General features: G+C 38.9%; 1 protein-coding gene across 1 annotated transcript; it reads left to right on the forward strand.

Moving 5' to 3' along the window:
• The first annotated feature begins 284 nt into the window (after positions 1–284).
• Positions 285–2,040, forward strand: LOC140925071 (uncharacterized). Its single transcript, XM_073375025.1, has 3 exons — positions 285–591; positions 1,499–1,873; positions 1,973–2,040. The coding sequence occupies exons 1-3, from the start codon at positions 285–287 to the stop codon at positions 2,038–2,040; spliced, it is 750 nt and encodes a 249-aa protein (XP_073231126.1).
• The last annotated feature ends 15,657 nt before the right edge of the window (positions 2,041–17,697 follow it).

Raw genomic sequence — 17,697 nt, forward strand, 5'->3', positions numbered from 1 at the left:
GGACATAATTCCCACTTCATAGACAATTTCAATGTCATACTCGTACCTGCCATCTCAAATTCAAAGTGACATCTGTAATGAGATTGTTGACATGCTGAACAAATTGCAATTGACCACAATCCAGGATTTAAGGTGGGAGAATCACTGTGAAACATATTTTTCACCATCACATTGGTGAGGAGGTACACTGTAATGTTACGCTTTGTCTGACCTTGCAGAAGAAGAAATAAAGACAGCTGGGTATACTGACAAGTTAAAAATTTGGCTACAATTGTTGTCTGACCATGGATCCTATTCACAAAAAGGTCCTTGCCAACAAGACTTCTGAAGTAATGAACAGGATTTCAAATCCAGTGATTTTATCTGCACATCTTAAAACAATATTTAGTACTGGAGACTTGGAGGAAATCGAGGCGAAAACTTCACAACGTGGGGCTACCACTGGAACACAAACCATGCTCACTTTACTGGAAAAGAGAGGACCTAAGGCTTTTACCCTGTTTATACAAGCCTTACTAGATCCCGCCATTAATAATGCTGATTTGGCAGATGATTTGGAGCAAGAAGAAAGAAAACTACGAGGGGTAGCAGGTGATCCTAAAGGAAATTACAGCAATTAAAATAAGACTATATAGAGGATATTACACGGTGGCGCGAAGATATGAATTTTATTTTCGAGTGGCAAAACAATATTTTACGAACGAGCGTAGCGACACGACACAAAGATCTTTTTTCCCATTAGAATCTTATTCTAAGAAAACTTTAAGAAAAAATGTTCCGAAAAGCGCTCGAAAATACAAATGAAATGTGCTCAGCCCCCTGGGCATCCTATAATACTCTCTAAGTCGAATTAATTCAATATGGCCGTCGTATTGGTAAAAAGGTCTATTGTAATGACTTTCATTCAAACATCCTAGCGTTTCATACACGAAACCTAATGCATAAATTATTATAATGTATTTCATGCTATTGATTGCTATTGATTGTTGACAGCATTCTCACAGTAGAGCTAGTTTGGAAGGAAATGGGTAAAAAATGGTTCTTAGCAACTGCATTAGGAACATAGCAAATTAAGATCCACATCTCATTTGAATTAATATAGGCCTACAGCTGTATGTTTTAATAGCATAGTACAAAATGATGTCAGAGTGATAAATTTAAATTAGTTTCAATTTGCTTGGCGGGGTCTCAGTCGATGGTTTATACATTATGTAGTAACTGTATCCAGTGCTTATTGTGTGGATCCTGGCTTAACTTGAATAATTTTGGCTATGATATGTTTGACATAGTATAATTTTCTATACTCGTCTTCAGACCAAGAACCCAATCCACTGGGGCGACACATACCTATATGATATTATATGATATAGGTATGGCAATGTGGGAGTAGCCCCCCCCCCCCCCTCCCACTGGGATATCAAGGTTGCACTGTAATATTTTTGTGAAGTTTTGAACACTCCTTGTTGCTTTTATCTTTTATGTACATTTTGGAAAGCAGTTTATCAGACTAGTTTTAATAACTGGTTTATTTGTTTGAATTTAGGTTCTCTTATTAAGGACATTCCTTTTGCACTACGCACAAAAATTGAACGGATGCTGAACATCAATACCATTAATGACTGGAGGGGTTTGGCTGCAGCCATGAAGTTGTCAATTGATGATGTGGACAAGTTGGAGGAAGGAGAAAATGGGAAAATAACAGGACTCTTTGATAAAATGATACTTACAAAAACAACAATCACAGATCTTCTTGATTTCCTTAGACATCCTGCTGTTCAGAGACTGGATGTCATAGATGAAATTGTAGAAAGCTACATTTTTGATCTTCCAAAAGCATTGTCAGAAAATAAGAGCTCTGAACTCGATAAAACAGGTTGGTTGTTTTGTTTGCTTGCATGTTTTGTAATGCTTTAATGCTGTCTGCGAGGTACTTTTTTGTTCCACAACCGAAATTATTTATCATTTATTCCAGTGTTCAGTATTGTTAACAAGACGCTGCGGAAGCGCATATTTGAGCGTCAATGTACGAGGCGTGTGTGAAGTTTTTTATGTGTATTAAGGTCTACTAGGGCTTTCCACAAGTTGCTTGGCAACTTTTTCTTTCCAAGAACTTTTTGCATTCTTAGCAATTTCGTCAGTTATCTGCTAATGCTGAGATATTGGAGCAGCTTTTAGTACTTAAATTGGCCTTTCTTCAACATTTCACAATGTTTTAGTAGACAATTTATGAATTTCCTGTAAAAAAATGAGCCAAATGCTCCCCCTGGAAAAGATCATAGGTGCAAAATAAAAGTAACCGGGATGCTAGGTCAGTGGTTGTTTTTAGAGAAAATTCAAAATGGTGGACGAAGGCTCACACTCGACTCACTTGAGTGTATCACTACGGAAGAAGGTCATTCAACAATTTTATCGGCTCATTCTATTTTTTGGTTTTAATTGAGGATAAAGTTATTTAGCAACGCTGGTTTCGCCGCAAATGTACAATTTGCATATTTTAGCATCAGACCAAAAACATTTCTCGTTTTCTCGAGCAACTTTTGAGCAACTTTCGTTACAAAGCTTTAACTTGTTAAACTGGTTTCTCGTAGAATTTAATATGAAGGGGGAGGACTGAAATTTGTGTGTGTGTTCAGGGGGCTTTATAAAATCTGTCAGGTCAAGGGGAGGGCGTAAAATCTGGCTATAGAACTAAGGTGTGCCTATCCATGTAATAAAATAGGGTGACCCACCCCCTAAGGGTAGCTGAAAATTGCACTACCCACCCCTTGCACAAGGCTCAAAACCTCATGACCCACCCCCTCTCTGCTCCGCCCTTACATGCATTTTAAAAACTTCAGTTCCCCTATTAGCAACAATCCTAGCACTAACCACAACAGCTCAGCGGCAAAGCCACTCTTGGTTTCTTAATTGCTTACTGAAGATAAAATAATTTGAAGAGGTTTCTGGCGCTTTTCGTTCAACAAAAATCCCGGTCTGAAATTTCAGACGTTCTGCGTGTCCAATGGAGGAAACGGTACATTCCGGCTGCACGACCTGACCCAGGCCACCGTGCGTTTGATTCATGCCAAAAATTACCAAAAAAACGGTAAACGTGATTCTGGGACGAAATCTACTAGTCCTAAATTTTGCATACAGTTTGCGCAAACCGTGAACCAACGAGTTTGCCCATTTAAATAGTAAACAGCCAAGTTTCCCACTTGTAAATTCTTTTGAAAGGGATATTAAAAACACATAACGATACCTTTTTTTCTTTTATTCAGTGACATCTGATCCAAGAAATACGAAAGTCACAGAAATGCAGCTTCAAGAAATCAGTGATGATGTAGGCAATTGCTGGTCTGAAGTGGCACCATTGCTATGTATTCCAGCATTATTCATTTCTGCTGTTCAAAAGAAGTACAGAACAAATAAAGACAGAGCAATGGCCATTTTGATGAAGTGGAACCAAAGGGAGGGGCATAATGCTACTGTTGGCAGACTGGCCGATGTTTTTGAGAAAGTGGGAAGAAAGGACATCGCTGAAATACTGCTTAGAGGTGAGTAAAGAATTAATTCAATTACATTTTGGCTAAACTGACTGGGAACAAGGGGAATAGGCGATTCTTAGATCCATATTAAAACGCCCAAATTAATCAAGCGCGAAGGCCGTACTGAAAGAACACATCGAAACCAGTAGTACGACATTCTCGCTGGAAAACATGGCAATCTGCGGCCACTTTTTAGACTTAGGCAATTTGGTAAGCAGCAAAGACCTAGATCCGATGAAACCCCACGTTATGGACACCCGTACACTGTATAAAACGGACAGTTTCGTTTGTCCCGACAAAAAGCTCATATATTTTATCGAAAATTAACCCGCTTAATACGGACAACAGGCATTTTCCCGAGTCACAAACTTCAACACATCGTCAACCCTGGTCTGTGGGCACTGTTTTGCTCAGCAAACACAACAATAGCCTGGGACATCCCCCTCTTGACCGAAAGAAAAAAAATGACACCCTTCCCCCCTTCCCCAGCTCGTTCCTAATGAGGAAAATAAAATATGGGTAATATGATGAAATGGTACAGATTGGTGTTCAAAATAGAACACTAAAAACAAAACGTAACCAAATTTAGTATTTCTGGTGTAGAGTGTAAATTGAAGAAAGTTGTAAGAGATTAAGGCTAGCTGTGCCTCCCTGGGAAATTGCAAACCAGGGCCATGTGGCAGCCTAATAGATTCAATAATAAAACGGAATTACCCCTAGACAGGTTAAATTTGGGACCTAGACTAGCAAAGAAGAAGCCCAAGCGAAAAGAAGACAAATAAAGAAAAAGCCCGCAAAAAGGCAGATGTAAAGCCTTACAACTGGTGCTAAAAGATATTAGGGAGTTTACGCAAAGACGACGGCGACGGCTATGAAAGCGTCAGTTAATGATATGATACAATGATATGCCTCTTGCTGTGTCTCAGTGTAGCACATTGGCATTGTTTGCCGACGATGTCAAATGGAGTTCCGCACTATTAGATCTGCCAGTGACTGTGTGCTGTTTCAAGGTGATATTGATAACCTGGTTGAATGGAGTGATGTTTGGAAGATGGCTTTTAACATGGATAAATGCTCGCTTTGCACGATTACGAGGAAGCGCAATCCAAAAATTTATGATTACAATATGAGAGGCAAGGCACTTAAGAGAGTGGAGGCTCAGCGTGACCTTGGCGTTCTCATCACTTGTGATGCTCGATTCAATGAGCACATCTACGCCCAGGTGAACAAAGCTAATAAGATGTTAGGTTTTATTCGTCGTTCACTCAGCAGCAGGAGCGATCAGTTTCTGCCAACATTTCGATCTCTCTACGTGGCCCTTGTACGTTGGCATTTGGAGTATGCCTCTGAAATCTGGAGTCCAAAGTCTGTCACCTTAATAAAGCTTATTGAGGGTGTCCAACGACGTGCTACGCGGCTTCTCCTACCCAATTTAACTTACAATGAACGCCTTCAGAAGCTCAATCTTCTCCCATTGGTGTACCGAAGAGAAGTTAAAGACATAACAACATTTTATAAACTGAAGTGTGGTCTCTATAACTATTCAGTTGAAAGATATTTTGACTTTTGCTCAGACAAAAGATTAAGGTCATATTCTAGTAATAAATTAAAAATCAACAAAGTCAGAACCGAATTATTTAAAGGCACTTTTTTCAATAGATTACCATATTTATGGAACAACCTGCCTGATAAACTTAGGACCTCTAATTTAAGCCTATCATTATTTAAAAAACAATGTAATGAGTTCTATAAAAAGAAGAGCTTCGACCCTGACCGCCCGTATGTCACTTGGATGTAGTGATCGATGTAACAATTATTTTCTGATTAGATTAATCTAGGATATGACATATTAGCAATTATAGTTCTTACATTTAAGTTATAATTTTAATGTTTTTTTTTCTCTTTCTTTATTGAGCTATTTTGAAAAAATAGCTCATATGTCAGTGGTGTGAGCGTATGTATCTTTGTGGCTTTGTATCTTTGTATGTTGGGATGTTTGTTGCAAGAGCCAATAAGGTTGAAGGTACTATAAGTTGATGCTTAGGAACCAATGAGATCTTGGCATCTACTTAAACATGACATTGCTAAAGGTCGAACAAGGGCACTTTGAGACCGCCATCTTGATTCTTCACAATTGTTTCGTCTTTTATTACGGCTACAGGTGTTTGAAAACATTATATTAAATATCTTCATGATTCAAACGCTGTGTACAGTGATGCAGCTTTTTAAGGGTTCATATTTTAGTGTGGATGCTATTTCAAGACATTTCTGACCGAATTCGGCTATCGCGAACGGTACTGACGCACGTATTTATTAGCTGTGTTTCACCTGCTTCAAGGTGGAGTATAAAAGATCATATATTTTCAAAGCTCTTCCAGTGAAGCAATAATTGATATTTAGATATGGACTTTAATTTGAAAGTATGCGGCTTATAAAATGTGGTTTTACAAGTTTGAAAGGGAGCTTATTTTTTTTTTGAAGCTGTAACGAGTATTGTTAATCCTGTAAACAAGCTTTAAAAGTATTATTCTCTCGCCTACAAAGTTCAACAGACCTTTTTCGTTCCGGAAAAACAAAAAATAAATAATAAGTAAACAACATGATACATCCTTCCTGCATACTAGGCATTATAGTTATTGAAACGTATTTTATTTAGTAAAGATGAGTGACTTAAGCAGAAACAGTAGCGTTGGGGAATAAAATTGGAAGAAGCTAGTTGACACAATAATTAGATACTGTTTTATTGAGTGGAGTAACATGATATGAGCAGAAATATATTTCGGCAGTTTGATAATTTTCTTGGAAGTTGATAAATGTTAGGCTATCAACCTTGACGTTGCATGAAACATAATTTAATTGCAGATGTTGTAATGAAGCGGAGGTGATTTCTTAAAATCGTTGAGAAAATTTTGTAGTAAACAGTTTGCGTTTTTTTACGTACGAATTGTAAAAGGGCCAAAGACCAACATCTTCACGTACAAATTGTGTGCATGAGTTATTTTTTACTAGATTACCGTGTGATAACTCGAATTCCCTCACGTACGAACCACGAAAGGGGGCAAAGTCCAACACTTTCACGTGCCAGTTGTGTGACTGTACATCTCATGCAGACTGGCTTTTCACAATAATAATAGTAAAGGAGAAGGAGAAAATGGGAAAATAACAGGACTCTTTGATAAAATGATACTTACAAAAACAACAATCACAGATCTTCTTGATTTCCTTAGACATCCTGCTGTTCAGAGACTGGATGTCATAGATGAAATTGTAGAAAGCTACATTTTTGATCTTCCAAAAGCATTGTCAGAAAATAAGAGCTCTGAACTCGATAAAACAGGTTGGTTGTTTTGTTTGCTTGCATGTTTTGTAATGCTTTAATGCTGTCTGTGAGGTACTTTTTTGTTCCACAACCGAAATTATTTATCATTTATTCCAGTGTTCAGTATTGTTAACAAGACGCTGCGGAAGCGCATATTTGAGCGTCAATGTACGAGGCGTGTGTGAAGTTTTTTATGTGTATTAGGGTCTACTAGGGCTTTCCACAAGTTGCTTGGCAACTTTTTCTTTCCAAGAACTTTTTGCATTCTTAGCAATTTCGTCAGTTATCTGCTAATGCTGAGATATTGGAGCAGCTTTTAGTGCTTAAATTGGCCTTTCTTCAACATTTCACAATGTTTTAGTAGACAATTTATGAATTTCCTGTAAAAAAATGAGCCAGATGCTCCCCCTGGAAAAGATCATAGGTGCAAAATAAAAGTAACCGGGCTGCAAGGTCAGTGGTTGTTTTTAGAGAAAATTCAAAATGGTGGACGAAGGCTCACACTCGACTCACTTGAGTGTATCACTACGGAAGAAGGTCATTCAACAATTTTATCGGCTCATTCTATTTTTTGGTTTTAATTGAGGATAAAGTTATTTAGCAACGCTGGTTTCGCCGCAAATGTACAATTCGCATATTTTAGCATCAGACCAAAAACATTTCTCGTTTTCTCGAGCAACTTTTGAGCAACTTTCGTTACAAAGCTTTAACTTGTTAAACTGGTTTCTCGTAGAATTTAATATGAAGGGGGAGGACTGAAATTTGTGTGTGTGTTCAGGGGGCTTTATAAAATCTGTCAGGTCAAGGGGAGGGCGTAAAATCTGGCTATAGAACTAAGGTGTGCCTATCCATGTAATAAAATAGGGTGACCCATCCCCTAAGGGTAGCTGAAAATTGCACTACCCACCCCTTGCACAAGGCTCAAAACCTCATGACCCACCCCCTCTCTGCTCCGCCCTTACATGCATTTTAAAAACTTCAGTTCCCCTATTAGCAACAATCCGAGCACTAACCACAACAGCTCAGCGGCAAAGCCACTCTTGGTTTCTTAATTGCTTACTGAAGATAAAATAATTTGAAGAGGTTTCTGGCGCTTTTCGTTCAACAAAAATCCCGGTCTGAAATTTCAGACGTTCTGCGTGTCCAATGGAGGAAACGGTACATTCCGGTTGCACGACCTGACCCAGGTCACCGTGCGTTTGATTCATGCCAAAAATTACCAAAAAAACGGTAAACGTGATTCTGGGACGAAATCTACTAGTCCTACATTTTGCATACAGTTTGCGCAAACCGTGAACCAACGAGTTTGCCCATTTAAATAGTAAACAGTCAAGTTTCCCACTTGTAAATTCTTTTGAAAGGGATATTAAAAACACATAACGATACCTTTTTTCTTTTATTCAGTGACATCTGATCCAAGAAATACGAAAGTCACAGTAATGCAGCTTCAAGAAATCAGTGATGATGTAGGCAATTGCTGGTCTGAAGTGGCACCATTGCTATGTATTCCAGCATTATTCATTGCTGCTGTTCAAAAGAAGTACAGAACAAATAAAGACAGAGCAATGGCCATTTTGATGAAGTGGGAACGAAGGGAGGGGCATAATGCTACTGTTGGCAGACTGGCCGATGTTTTTGAGAAAGTGGGAAGAAAGGACATCGCTGAAATACTGCTTAGAGGTGAGTAAAGAATTAATTCAATTACATTTTGGCTAAACTGACTGGGGAACAAGGGGAATAGGCGATTCTTAGATCCATATTAAAACGCCCAAATTAATCAAGCGCGAAGGCCGTACTGAAAGAACACATCGAAACCAGTAGTACGACATTCTCGCTGGAAAACATGGCCATCTGCGGCCACTTTTTAGACTTAGGCAATTTGGTAAGCAGCAAAGACCTAGATCCAATGAAACCCCACGTTATGGACACCCGTACACTGTATAAAACGGACAGTTTCGTTTGTCCCGACAAAAAGCTCGTATATTTTATCGAAAATTAACCCGCTTAATACGGACAACAGGCATTTTCCTTTGTCCCGAGTCACAAACTTCAACACATCGTCAACCCTGGTCTGTGGGCACTGTTTTGCTCAGCAAACACAACAATAGCCTGGGACATCCCCCTCTTGACCGAAAGAAAAAAAATGACACCCTTCCCCCCTTCCCCAGCTCGTTCCTAATGAGGAAAATAAAATATGGGTAATATGATGAAATGGTACAGATTGGTGTTCAAAATAGAACACTAAAAACAAAACGTAACCAAATTTAGTATTTCTGGTGTAGAGTGTAAATTGAAGAAAGTTGTAAGAGATTAAGGCTAGCTGTGCCTCCCTGGGAAATTGCAAACCAGGGCCATGTGGCAGCCTAATAGATTCAATAATAAAACGGAATTACCCCTAGACAGGTTAAATTTGGGACCTAGACTAGCAAAGAAGAAGCCCAAGCGAAAAGAAGACAAATAAAGAAAAAGCCCGCAAAAAGGCAGATGTAAAGCCTTACAACTGGTGCTAAAAGATATTAGGGAGTTTACGCAAAGACGACGGCGACGGCTATGAAAGCGTCAGTTAATGATATGATACAATGATATGCCTCTTGCTGTGTCTCAGTGTAGCACATTGGCATTGTTTGCCGACGATGTCAAATGGAGTTCCGCACTATTAGATCTGCCAGTGACTGTGTGCTGTTTCAAGGTGATATTGATAACCTGGTTGAATGGAGTGATGTTTGGAAGATGGCTTTTAACATGGATAAATGCTCGCTTTGCACGATTACGAGGAAGCGCAATCCAAAAATTTATGATTACAATATGAGAGGCAAGGCACTTAAGAGAGTGGAGGCTCAGCGTGACCTTGGCGTTCTCATCACTTGTGATGCTCGATTCAATGAGCACATCTACGCCCAGGTGAACAAAGCTAATAAGATGTTAGGTTTTATTCGTCGTTCACTCAGCAGCAGGAGCGATCAGTTTCTGCCAACATTTCGATCTCTCTACGTGACCCTTGTACGTTGGCATTTGGAGTATGCCTCTGAAATCTGGAGTCCAAAGTCTGTCACCTTAATAAAGCTTATTGAGGGTGTCCAACGACGTGCTACGCGGCTTCTCCTACCCAATTTAACTTACAATGAACGCCTTCAGAAGCTCAATCTTCTCCCATTGGTGTACCGAAGAGAAGTTAAAGACATAACAACATTTTATAAACTGAAGTGTGGTCTCTATAACTATTCAGTTGAAAGATATTTTGACTTTTGCTCAGACAAAAGATTAAGGTCATATTCTAGTAATAAATTAAAAATCAACAAAGTCAGAACCAAATTATTTAAAGGCACTTTTTCAATAGATTACCATATTTATGGAACAACCTGCCTGATAAACTTAGGACCTCTAATTTAAGCCTATCATTATTTAAAAAACAATGTAATGAGTTCTATAAAAAGAAGAGCTTCGACCCTGACCGCCCGCATGTCACTTGGATATAGTGATCGATGTAACAATTATTTTCTGATTAGATTAATCTAGGATATGACATATTAGCAATTATAGTTCTTACATTTAAGTTATAATTTTAATGTTTTTTTTTCTTTTTCCTTATTTAAGTGTCTGTTGTAGGTTTTGGGTGGACTAGCTCGAATGGTTCGTATGTTCCCTTCTAGTCCTTCCCCACTGCAATAATTTTTTTTTCTAGTATGTAGCTAATTGTTTTCTTATGTAATTTAGTTAAGTTATATATATATATATATATATATATATATATATATATATACACACCCGTTTTCAAAAAGGGTTTCATATAGAGAGATATATAGATAGATATATACTTTTGTTTTCTTGCACGTGCGCCCGTGTGCATTTACACTTGTTATTGTCTGACTTGTGAAAAAACTTGGTTCAACAATAATTTTTCTTTTCGTCAGGTTCTTTCTTGCAATTTGTCAATTAAAAAAATAATGCACGAATATTGTCTGCAATTCTCTTGATTTGCATTCTCTTGAAAATTAAAGAATGAGGAATTCGGTCCTCTTTTCCCTAAGGGGAAAAACGCACATGAAATGAAAAAAAAAAGTGTTTTCGAAACCGCTGAGAAGGAAGATGTGACGGGGAATATCCATATTGGATATGTGGGAAGGAGCAACAATATCATAGCAGTTGATTAAAACGGACCAAGACGTTGACTAGGTTCATAGACGTAGATTTTATCATAACCATGATGAGCGGGTCATATATATTAATAGGGAGCTTACGAATCGACGACTTTCGCACGACGCCGCCGCTGGGTCACGTCATAGTTCTGCGTTGCCGTCCTGTAGAAATTTGAATTTACGATTCGTAGTAAAGACGACGACGTTGGTGCGCGCGGCAGGCAAATTTTCCCGCCGTTTCTGAAGTTTGTTTTCTTCTTTTCACAAGTAAGCTTATTTGTTCAACCAAAATGTCTAAATTCATAAGAGAAACGAGAGCTCGTATTGTAGACGCTTATGGAAACAGATTTATAAAGGATCGAGTATTTCACTGTATTTGTACTTTTATGCGTTTCGTCAACAAACTCAAAGTTAACTACGGATTTAGACGCGACAAGAAAGGACGAATGCAAGGCGCGTTTATATACAGGTGGAGCATTTATAACCTTGCTGAACAGCTGTAGTTACTGTGATGAGACAACCGTTTGCAATGGTCTAGTTGTAGCTTTGGTACCATCTTGCCAATGTGGTTTCACTCGGTGTTAATTTATGTTTGTCTACAGCTAGCTATGGTGTTGATTCTTTGGGTCGTTACTCCAATGAAAACAAACAAACAAATAGAAAACATATGTAAAGAACATGTCCCTAATGTGATACTTGAATTATTTGGAAAAATCCCCTGAAGTATGTAGGGAAAACTTTGAAAATTAGTCTCACGTCCTGCTTTTTCTAAGACGCCGGCGAATCGCTGTCAACAACGGCGTCGACTTTGGTGCGACGCCGGCAAGTGTCCAGATAAGCATGCGCAGTAAGCTCGTCACGCAGTCCAACGGCGTCGTCGTGCGAAAGTCGTCAATTCGTAAGCTCCCTAATGTCTCACCTTTTTTCGTGTAAAATCGCGGCCTGTAAGGCAACGTCTCATTGAAGACAGAATAAACTCTCGGCCACAAATGCTTTCAAGTTAGTTTACAGTTTATCTTAAGCACGCCCATGGACAGCGCATTTTTTAATACACTCCATCAATAAAAATGCTCCGTCACTTGCTACAGATGGCATGGCATTTGGCCTACCAATTTGGTGACGCCGTATAACTCGCGGATCGGCTGCCTCGCGAGAGGGTTTCCTCATTCCCAAAATCAGCTATATAATTCGCCATTGCAAGTTTGTATCGCAGGGGGGCATGTATTTTTCTAAAAAAAAAAAAAAACAAAACGACATTTCAAATTGGAACAAAAACCCCGACGACGAAAAAATTTATCGTCAAAACGAGTTTTTCACAAGTTGGACAATAATAAGTGAAAAATACTCACGGGCGCACGTGCAAGAGAACAAAAGTATATATCTATCTATATATCTCTCTGTATGAAATCCTTTTTGAAAACGGGTGTATATATATATATATATATATATATATATATGTTTTATGTGTAATACCTATGTTTCAACTAATGCAGTGAAAATGAAATAAATTAAATTAAATTAAATTAGTTAAAAAGTGAATTTGCGCTGCCTTAAACTTAATCGCGCTTATTCCATTTATGCAATAATTGTGCACACTGCCACTATGCAAGAGTGGTCCAAGGCGTTATAGGTACTTCATATAGTATGTATTATGACGTAGTGGGTATGACTTGTTGTTTTGAAGTTTTTTTAATAGGATGTTTATAACTGTATTTAATTTTCGGACTTAAGTAAATACTACCGTCACCTGCTCTGTGTTATTGGCCGGACCATTTTCTTTGCTTTTTTTTTTCAGATTTGGTCAAATGTACGCTTACACTTAAATCTTTTATGTCTTTAAGAACCCAGGGAGACCCCTAAAATCGAAGCCAAAAACCGTGATAGCGATGATGAAGAGAGGGACTGTGGCAAACTTATAGGGTATTCAGAAAGAGGACGTTCGGTGCGACAAGAAACCAACAAAGACATATCAAAGGAACCATCAACTAGCAGGTAAGAAACAAGAAAAAGCCTTTTCCGCAGATTCTGGATTAAATTGAATTACACTGACGTACATTTTGGCCGCTTTAACTAGTGTTTGATACCTCAGTTGACCATAGGCCTTATTTTTATTGTTTTCCATAATTGAATTCCTTTGAATGCCTTACTTTGCCTGTAAATGCCTCCGAATGAACAGGTGTACGCGGAAAAAATGGGGATCATTTCGGGTCGGGATCATTTCTTGGCAGATTTTAGATTTTAGGTAGATTTTGTCGCGGATAAAGTCGCACATAAGTAGATTTATAGTTCTAGGTTCGAGGTTAATCTTGGTTCGTACACTACAACAGTTTGTCCACTGAAAAAAAATTATTTGTCAATCACGTTCTTGCCTACATCTACGTCCATAACTTGCAAAATCCTAATCAGGAGAGTTTGCAAATAAGACATAAAACAACTAGTTGTGAGACCGATGCAATATTCTCACCTGGCAAGTTGTTCCAGTCATGGATCCTCGTTTCTTTTACACATTTCATGAGGCTTGGAGTGGCATTTATTTGAGGAGGTGGAAGCGGTGGGTTCGGGGCAGGGTCTGGTCCTAATATCACATATTTAAGGTGGCCCGAACCTATTTATATGCGTGTTGGTTATGTTTTTGATTAGCGTATTTCGGAATGAAAGATTCAACCGATTTCTATGATTTTTGGCATACCAAATAAATAATGATGGAGCCTTAAGAAAATGTTATTTGTTTTCCTGTAGATATAAAAACCTTTGAGATATCGGCATATATTTAAAACGGCATTTTTCTAAAAATGTAAATGGCTTTGAAATCCCACGACAGATTTTCCCCTAACTTCAGCAAATAAGCCTCAGAGCTCTCTAGCTTTACATCTGCAAGTTTGAGGGCAATCGTGACCGTAGAACTCGCTCCACAAAATGCTGGTCAAATTTAACCTTAAAATGCTACGCTAACACATTTGTGAAAGTTGACGCACGAATAGGGGTAGAGCGCCGACAGACTATCTCCTATCTGAAAGGATATTCCTACCTAAAGCTTTATTGCAATAAACAGAGTCAAATCAGAAACCTACGACGAACATAGTTAAGACTACAAGAAGAACAACTTTAAGCTGAGTGCGCGGCAATATTAAAGAACTTCTATTCATCAAACCTACGTTGTATTTGTCTCTCTCTTTTGGAAAGAAATATTAACAAAGCAAAATATAGCGTCTACTAAAAGCTGGCAAGAGTTTTTAGCGTCGCAGGTTCCCGTTTTGAAGAGAAATAAGGCCACCAACTCCAGTACGTCTAACATCCATTTTTCAGCTGCAATAAAAACCCTTGTATTTGGTAATTTGTTCAAGCTTTTTAGACTTACTTTAGTCACTAACGAGTGACAAGGACGAAGATGATCACATATCTCTATCTAAATTTTCGCCAATAACATTTCCAGAGTTTCAACAACTGCAAGTTACGTAAATAAATATAGCCGTGTCCTTTACTGTAAATAAGCGGGAAGACTACTGAGTCTCTAAGGAGGAAACTGCTAGACTACCTTGAGTAGAGTCCCGCTCTGACCACTGGCTGGATTTGTTTACGCTAGTCCCGAGTTCAAATCTTCTGCCGTGCTTGCAAATAACCAACTGGTTGCCTCCTGCCAGTTGTGGTGTTTAATCCTGTTATGTTATGTTTAAATTATGTGTTTCTGATCATTTGATCATTTGCTTGTGAACTAGCTGGATAGTCTAAGTGCAGTTTCCATTATAAACAAACCTTTAACAATGCTAATACCACGTTTGGGCAAAGTTTGAAACATAGTACCTTTAACTATAAACCGACATAGAAAGCATGCATATTTTACTGTAACATTTGTTTTTGTACCTTTAGTGGACCTGGAGATTCACGCGGAGGCCTCGGGAGTGCTGTTTCTGGTTATAGCTCATTTTTATCCAAAGAGGTGAGCAAGCAAAATTTAAAACAAATGACCCATTTCTTAATTGTTGTTATCCCGTTCGCCGCTGAACCGCCGAAACCACCCATGTCCCTTCTACTGCTTGTGAAATCATTCGTTTTGAACGGTCAAGAACAACAAAGTCATCTATCAGGGGGAAGAGGTCTTTCAAACCATAGCAGAATGGGCAAAATTCAGTCAAGGAGGCCGGAGAAAAAGGCAACAAAAAAAAAACATTGTAAAGTTGACCCGAAAATTCCGATGAAAATCTTGTTTGACCAGCACACAGCTCAACTATTGTAGCTTCAAAAGGAGATTTTCGGCAATATTTCTAGGAGCGAATGGGTTCACAACCATTCAAATCAAGATTACTTTTAATTAATTTGCGCGCGAATTGAAATTTATTTTTAAGTATGGGTACGAGGGCTTTCTAATATTTTGCATACAGTCCGACTGTATGCAAAAGCTTTGCCCATCACTGACTCAAGAATGTATTGGTTATGCTTACTGACAGGTAAAATTTCTTCCTCTTTAACAGGTTACTTCACTGCATCCTGACTCCTGTCCAAAGTCAGAAGGTAACTATAGTAGTGCATTAAAACTGGCTAGAGGACAAGGCTGTCAAGCGTATTAGCGAATTTATATATGGTTGATACTCATTAATTTCCCCGCGTAGCGAAGGTTCATTAATTTTGTCGAAATTTAATTAGCAGCGTGGAGCAGTAGTCTTAGAAACGACCTTACATGCAGGTGGTCAGGGTTCGACTCTCGGCTTTTTTGCCATTTTGTTTTGTTTTTGTTGTTGTTTTTTTAACCATTTTTGTTACCTGTTGGCTTGTTTCCCTGTATTCATACGGCTGACTCTTTACAGCTGCACGAGGTGTTGCGATTAACGTATTTTTAGTATATTATAGGAATTTCTTACGTAGTCGGCCAAATTTTGTGAGGTTTGGAGGGTTCTTTTTACCGGAGTATTTCTCGCGATTCGTCGCGTCGCCCGTGCCAAGCCCTCAGATAGTAGGGACGTCGAGAAAACAAGGTCAAGGGAAAATAAGACACGCGTGAGATGGGGAAAGGGAAAGTGCGCCTTCTCTCTCCTCAGCTCCCGCGCGTTATTTGCATCAGTTTTCATATCGCTGAACCTTTCTCCCTTGGAGCCTGAAACAGGAGGGCTAGGGTATTTGTCCTGTGACAAGAATGGCAATTTCGTTGCAGTGCCACATTGTGAGCGATATCAGGGCGACTTTTCACCTTCATCCATGTCCAATACTCACCACTTGTTCAAGTCGTGAAGCCTGAGATTCTAGTGGTACAAGTCGTAGGAAAAGTTGTAGTGGAAAAAAATTTACTGACTACAAGTCCGTTAACATAGATGTGCCTCAATGGACAGTCACCTGATCCCATACGTTTTTTTTCTATTATGATCAATGATATCAAGTGTGCAAATCCGTCCAATATTTTGGTCTAATTTTCAGATGATTAAATTGTTAGCATTCCAGTTGTAGAGTAGCCATGTTGTCGATAACTCCTCAACCATTGCGAGTAGTGAAGTCCAACCTCAATGATATGACGCTGAGTTTAAATGGGAAGTGATGGTAAAAGGAAAAACACACAAACCGCTATCATCTTCTGTCGCAACCACTGAATGCAAGGAAAATATGAGGCTACTTGGTATCACCTTTCCTAATAGTCCGACATCGGAACGTTTCCATCTTTGAAATGGTCTAAGCGTGTCCAAGTGACAAGGCGATGCCGGACAATCAATGTATCGTCCTAGTTGATATTATGCTCCTGTGTGGCGACATTCACCCTCATTTACCTGGGCCGTTTCAAGACAGCGAGAAAATTGCAACTGGAGACATTAAACCGTCCACGGATCACACAAGAAAGAATCGAAAACATCTCATGTCCGTCTCCCACCTTACCGTTCGCTCCGTTGCGTCGCGCGAAAATTTGTATCTTCTTAAACAGACAGTTACCGATAACCACTTCTATATCTTTACAGTCTCTGAGTCTGGGCTGGACCCTATAGTATACGACGCGGATATTCTTTGTCGACACATGAGACTTTCAGGCAAGATCGAGGGCCACACAGGAGAGGCGTTGCACTACTCGTCTATGTTAAAAACATCTACAAGGCCTGCGTGATTGAAAAATGGTCCTCAGTGTCTGAAACCAACAACTATGGTTCAAAGTGCTGTGTAAGTTTACAGGCCACCGGATGCCCCAATCAGTTTCTTAGAAAACTTAAGCGAAACGTTTGTAGACTTTTTGCTACAAAAGTACTAATTCTTAGAGATCTTAAGGTGGCCCGAACCTATTTATATGCGTGTTGGTTATGTTTTTCAGAATGAAAGATTCAACCGATTTCTATGATTTTTGGCATCCTTAATAAACAGTAATGGAACTTTAAGAAAATGTTATTTATTTTCGTGTAGGTATAAAACCTTTGAGATATCAGCATATATTTAAAACCGCATTTTTAAGAAAAATGTAAATAACTTTGAAATCTCACGACAGATTTTTCCCTAACTTCAGCAAATTAGCCTCAGAGCTCTCTAGTTTTACATCTGCAAGTTTGAAGGCAATCGTGACCGTAGAACTCGCTGCACAAAATGCTGGTCTAATTTAACCTTAAAATGCTACGCTAACACATTTGTGAAAGTTGACGCACGAATAGAGGTAGAGTGGCGACAGACTATCTCCTATCTGAAAGGATATTCCTACCTAAAGCTTTATTGCAAGAAACAGAATAATCAGAAACCTAGGGCGAACATAGTTAGC

This window comes from Porites lutea, chromosome 14 (assembly GCF_958299795.1).
Source record: "Porites lutea chromosome 14, jaPorLute2.1, whole genome shotgun sequence".
Classification (NCBI taxonomy): Eukaryota; Metazoa; Cnidaria; class Anthozoa; order Scleractinia; family Poritidae; genus Porites; species Porites lutea.

Bases quoted from the DNA above. Each gene is read 5' to 3' on its own strand.
- LOC140925071 (XM_073375025.1), top strand. From the start codon at position 285: ATGGATCCTATTCACAAAAAGGTCCTTGCCAACAAGACTTCTGAAGTA. The intron at 592-1,498 runs GTGATCCTAAAG...TTTGGAAAGCAG, and splicing joins AAAACTACGAGGGGTAGCAG to TTTATCAGACTAGTTTTAAT. The intron at 1,874-1,972 runs GTTGGTTGTTTT...CATTTATTCCAG, and splicing joins CTCTGAACTCGATAAAACAG to TGTTCAGTATTGTTAACAAG.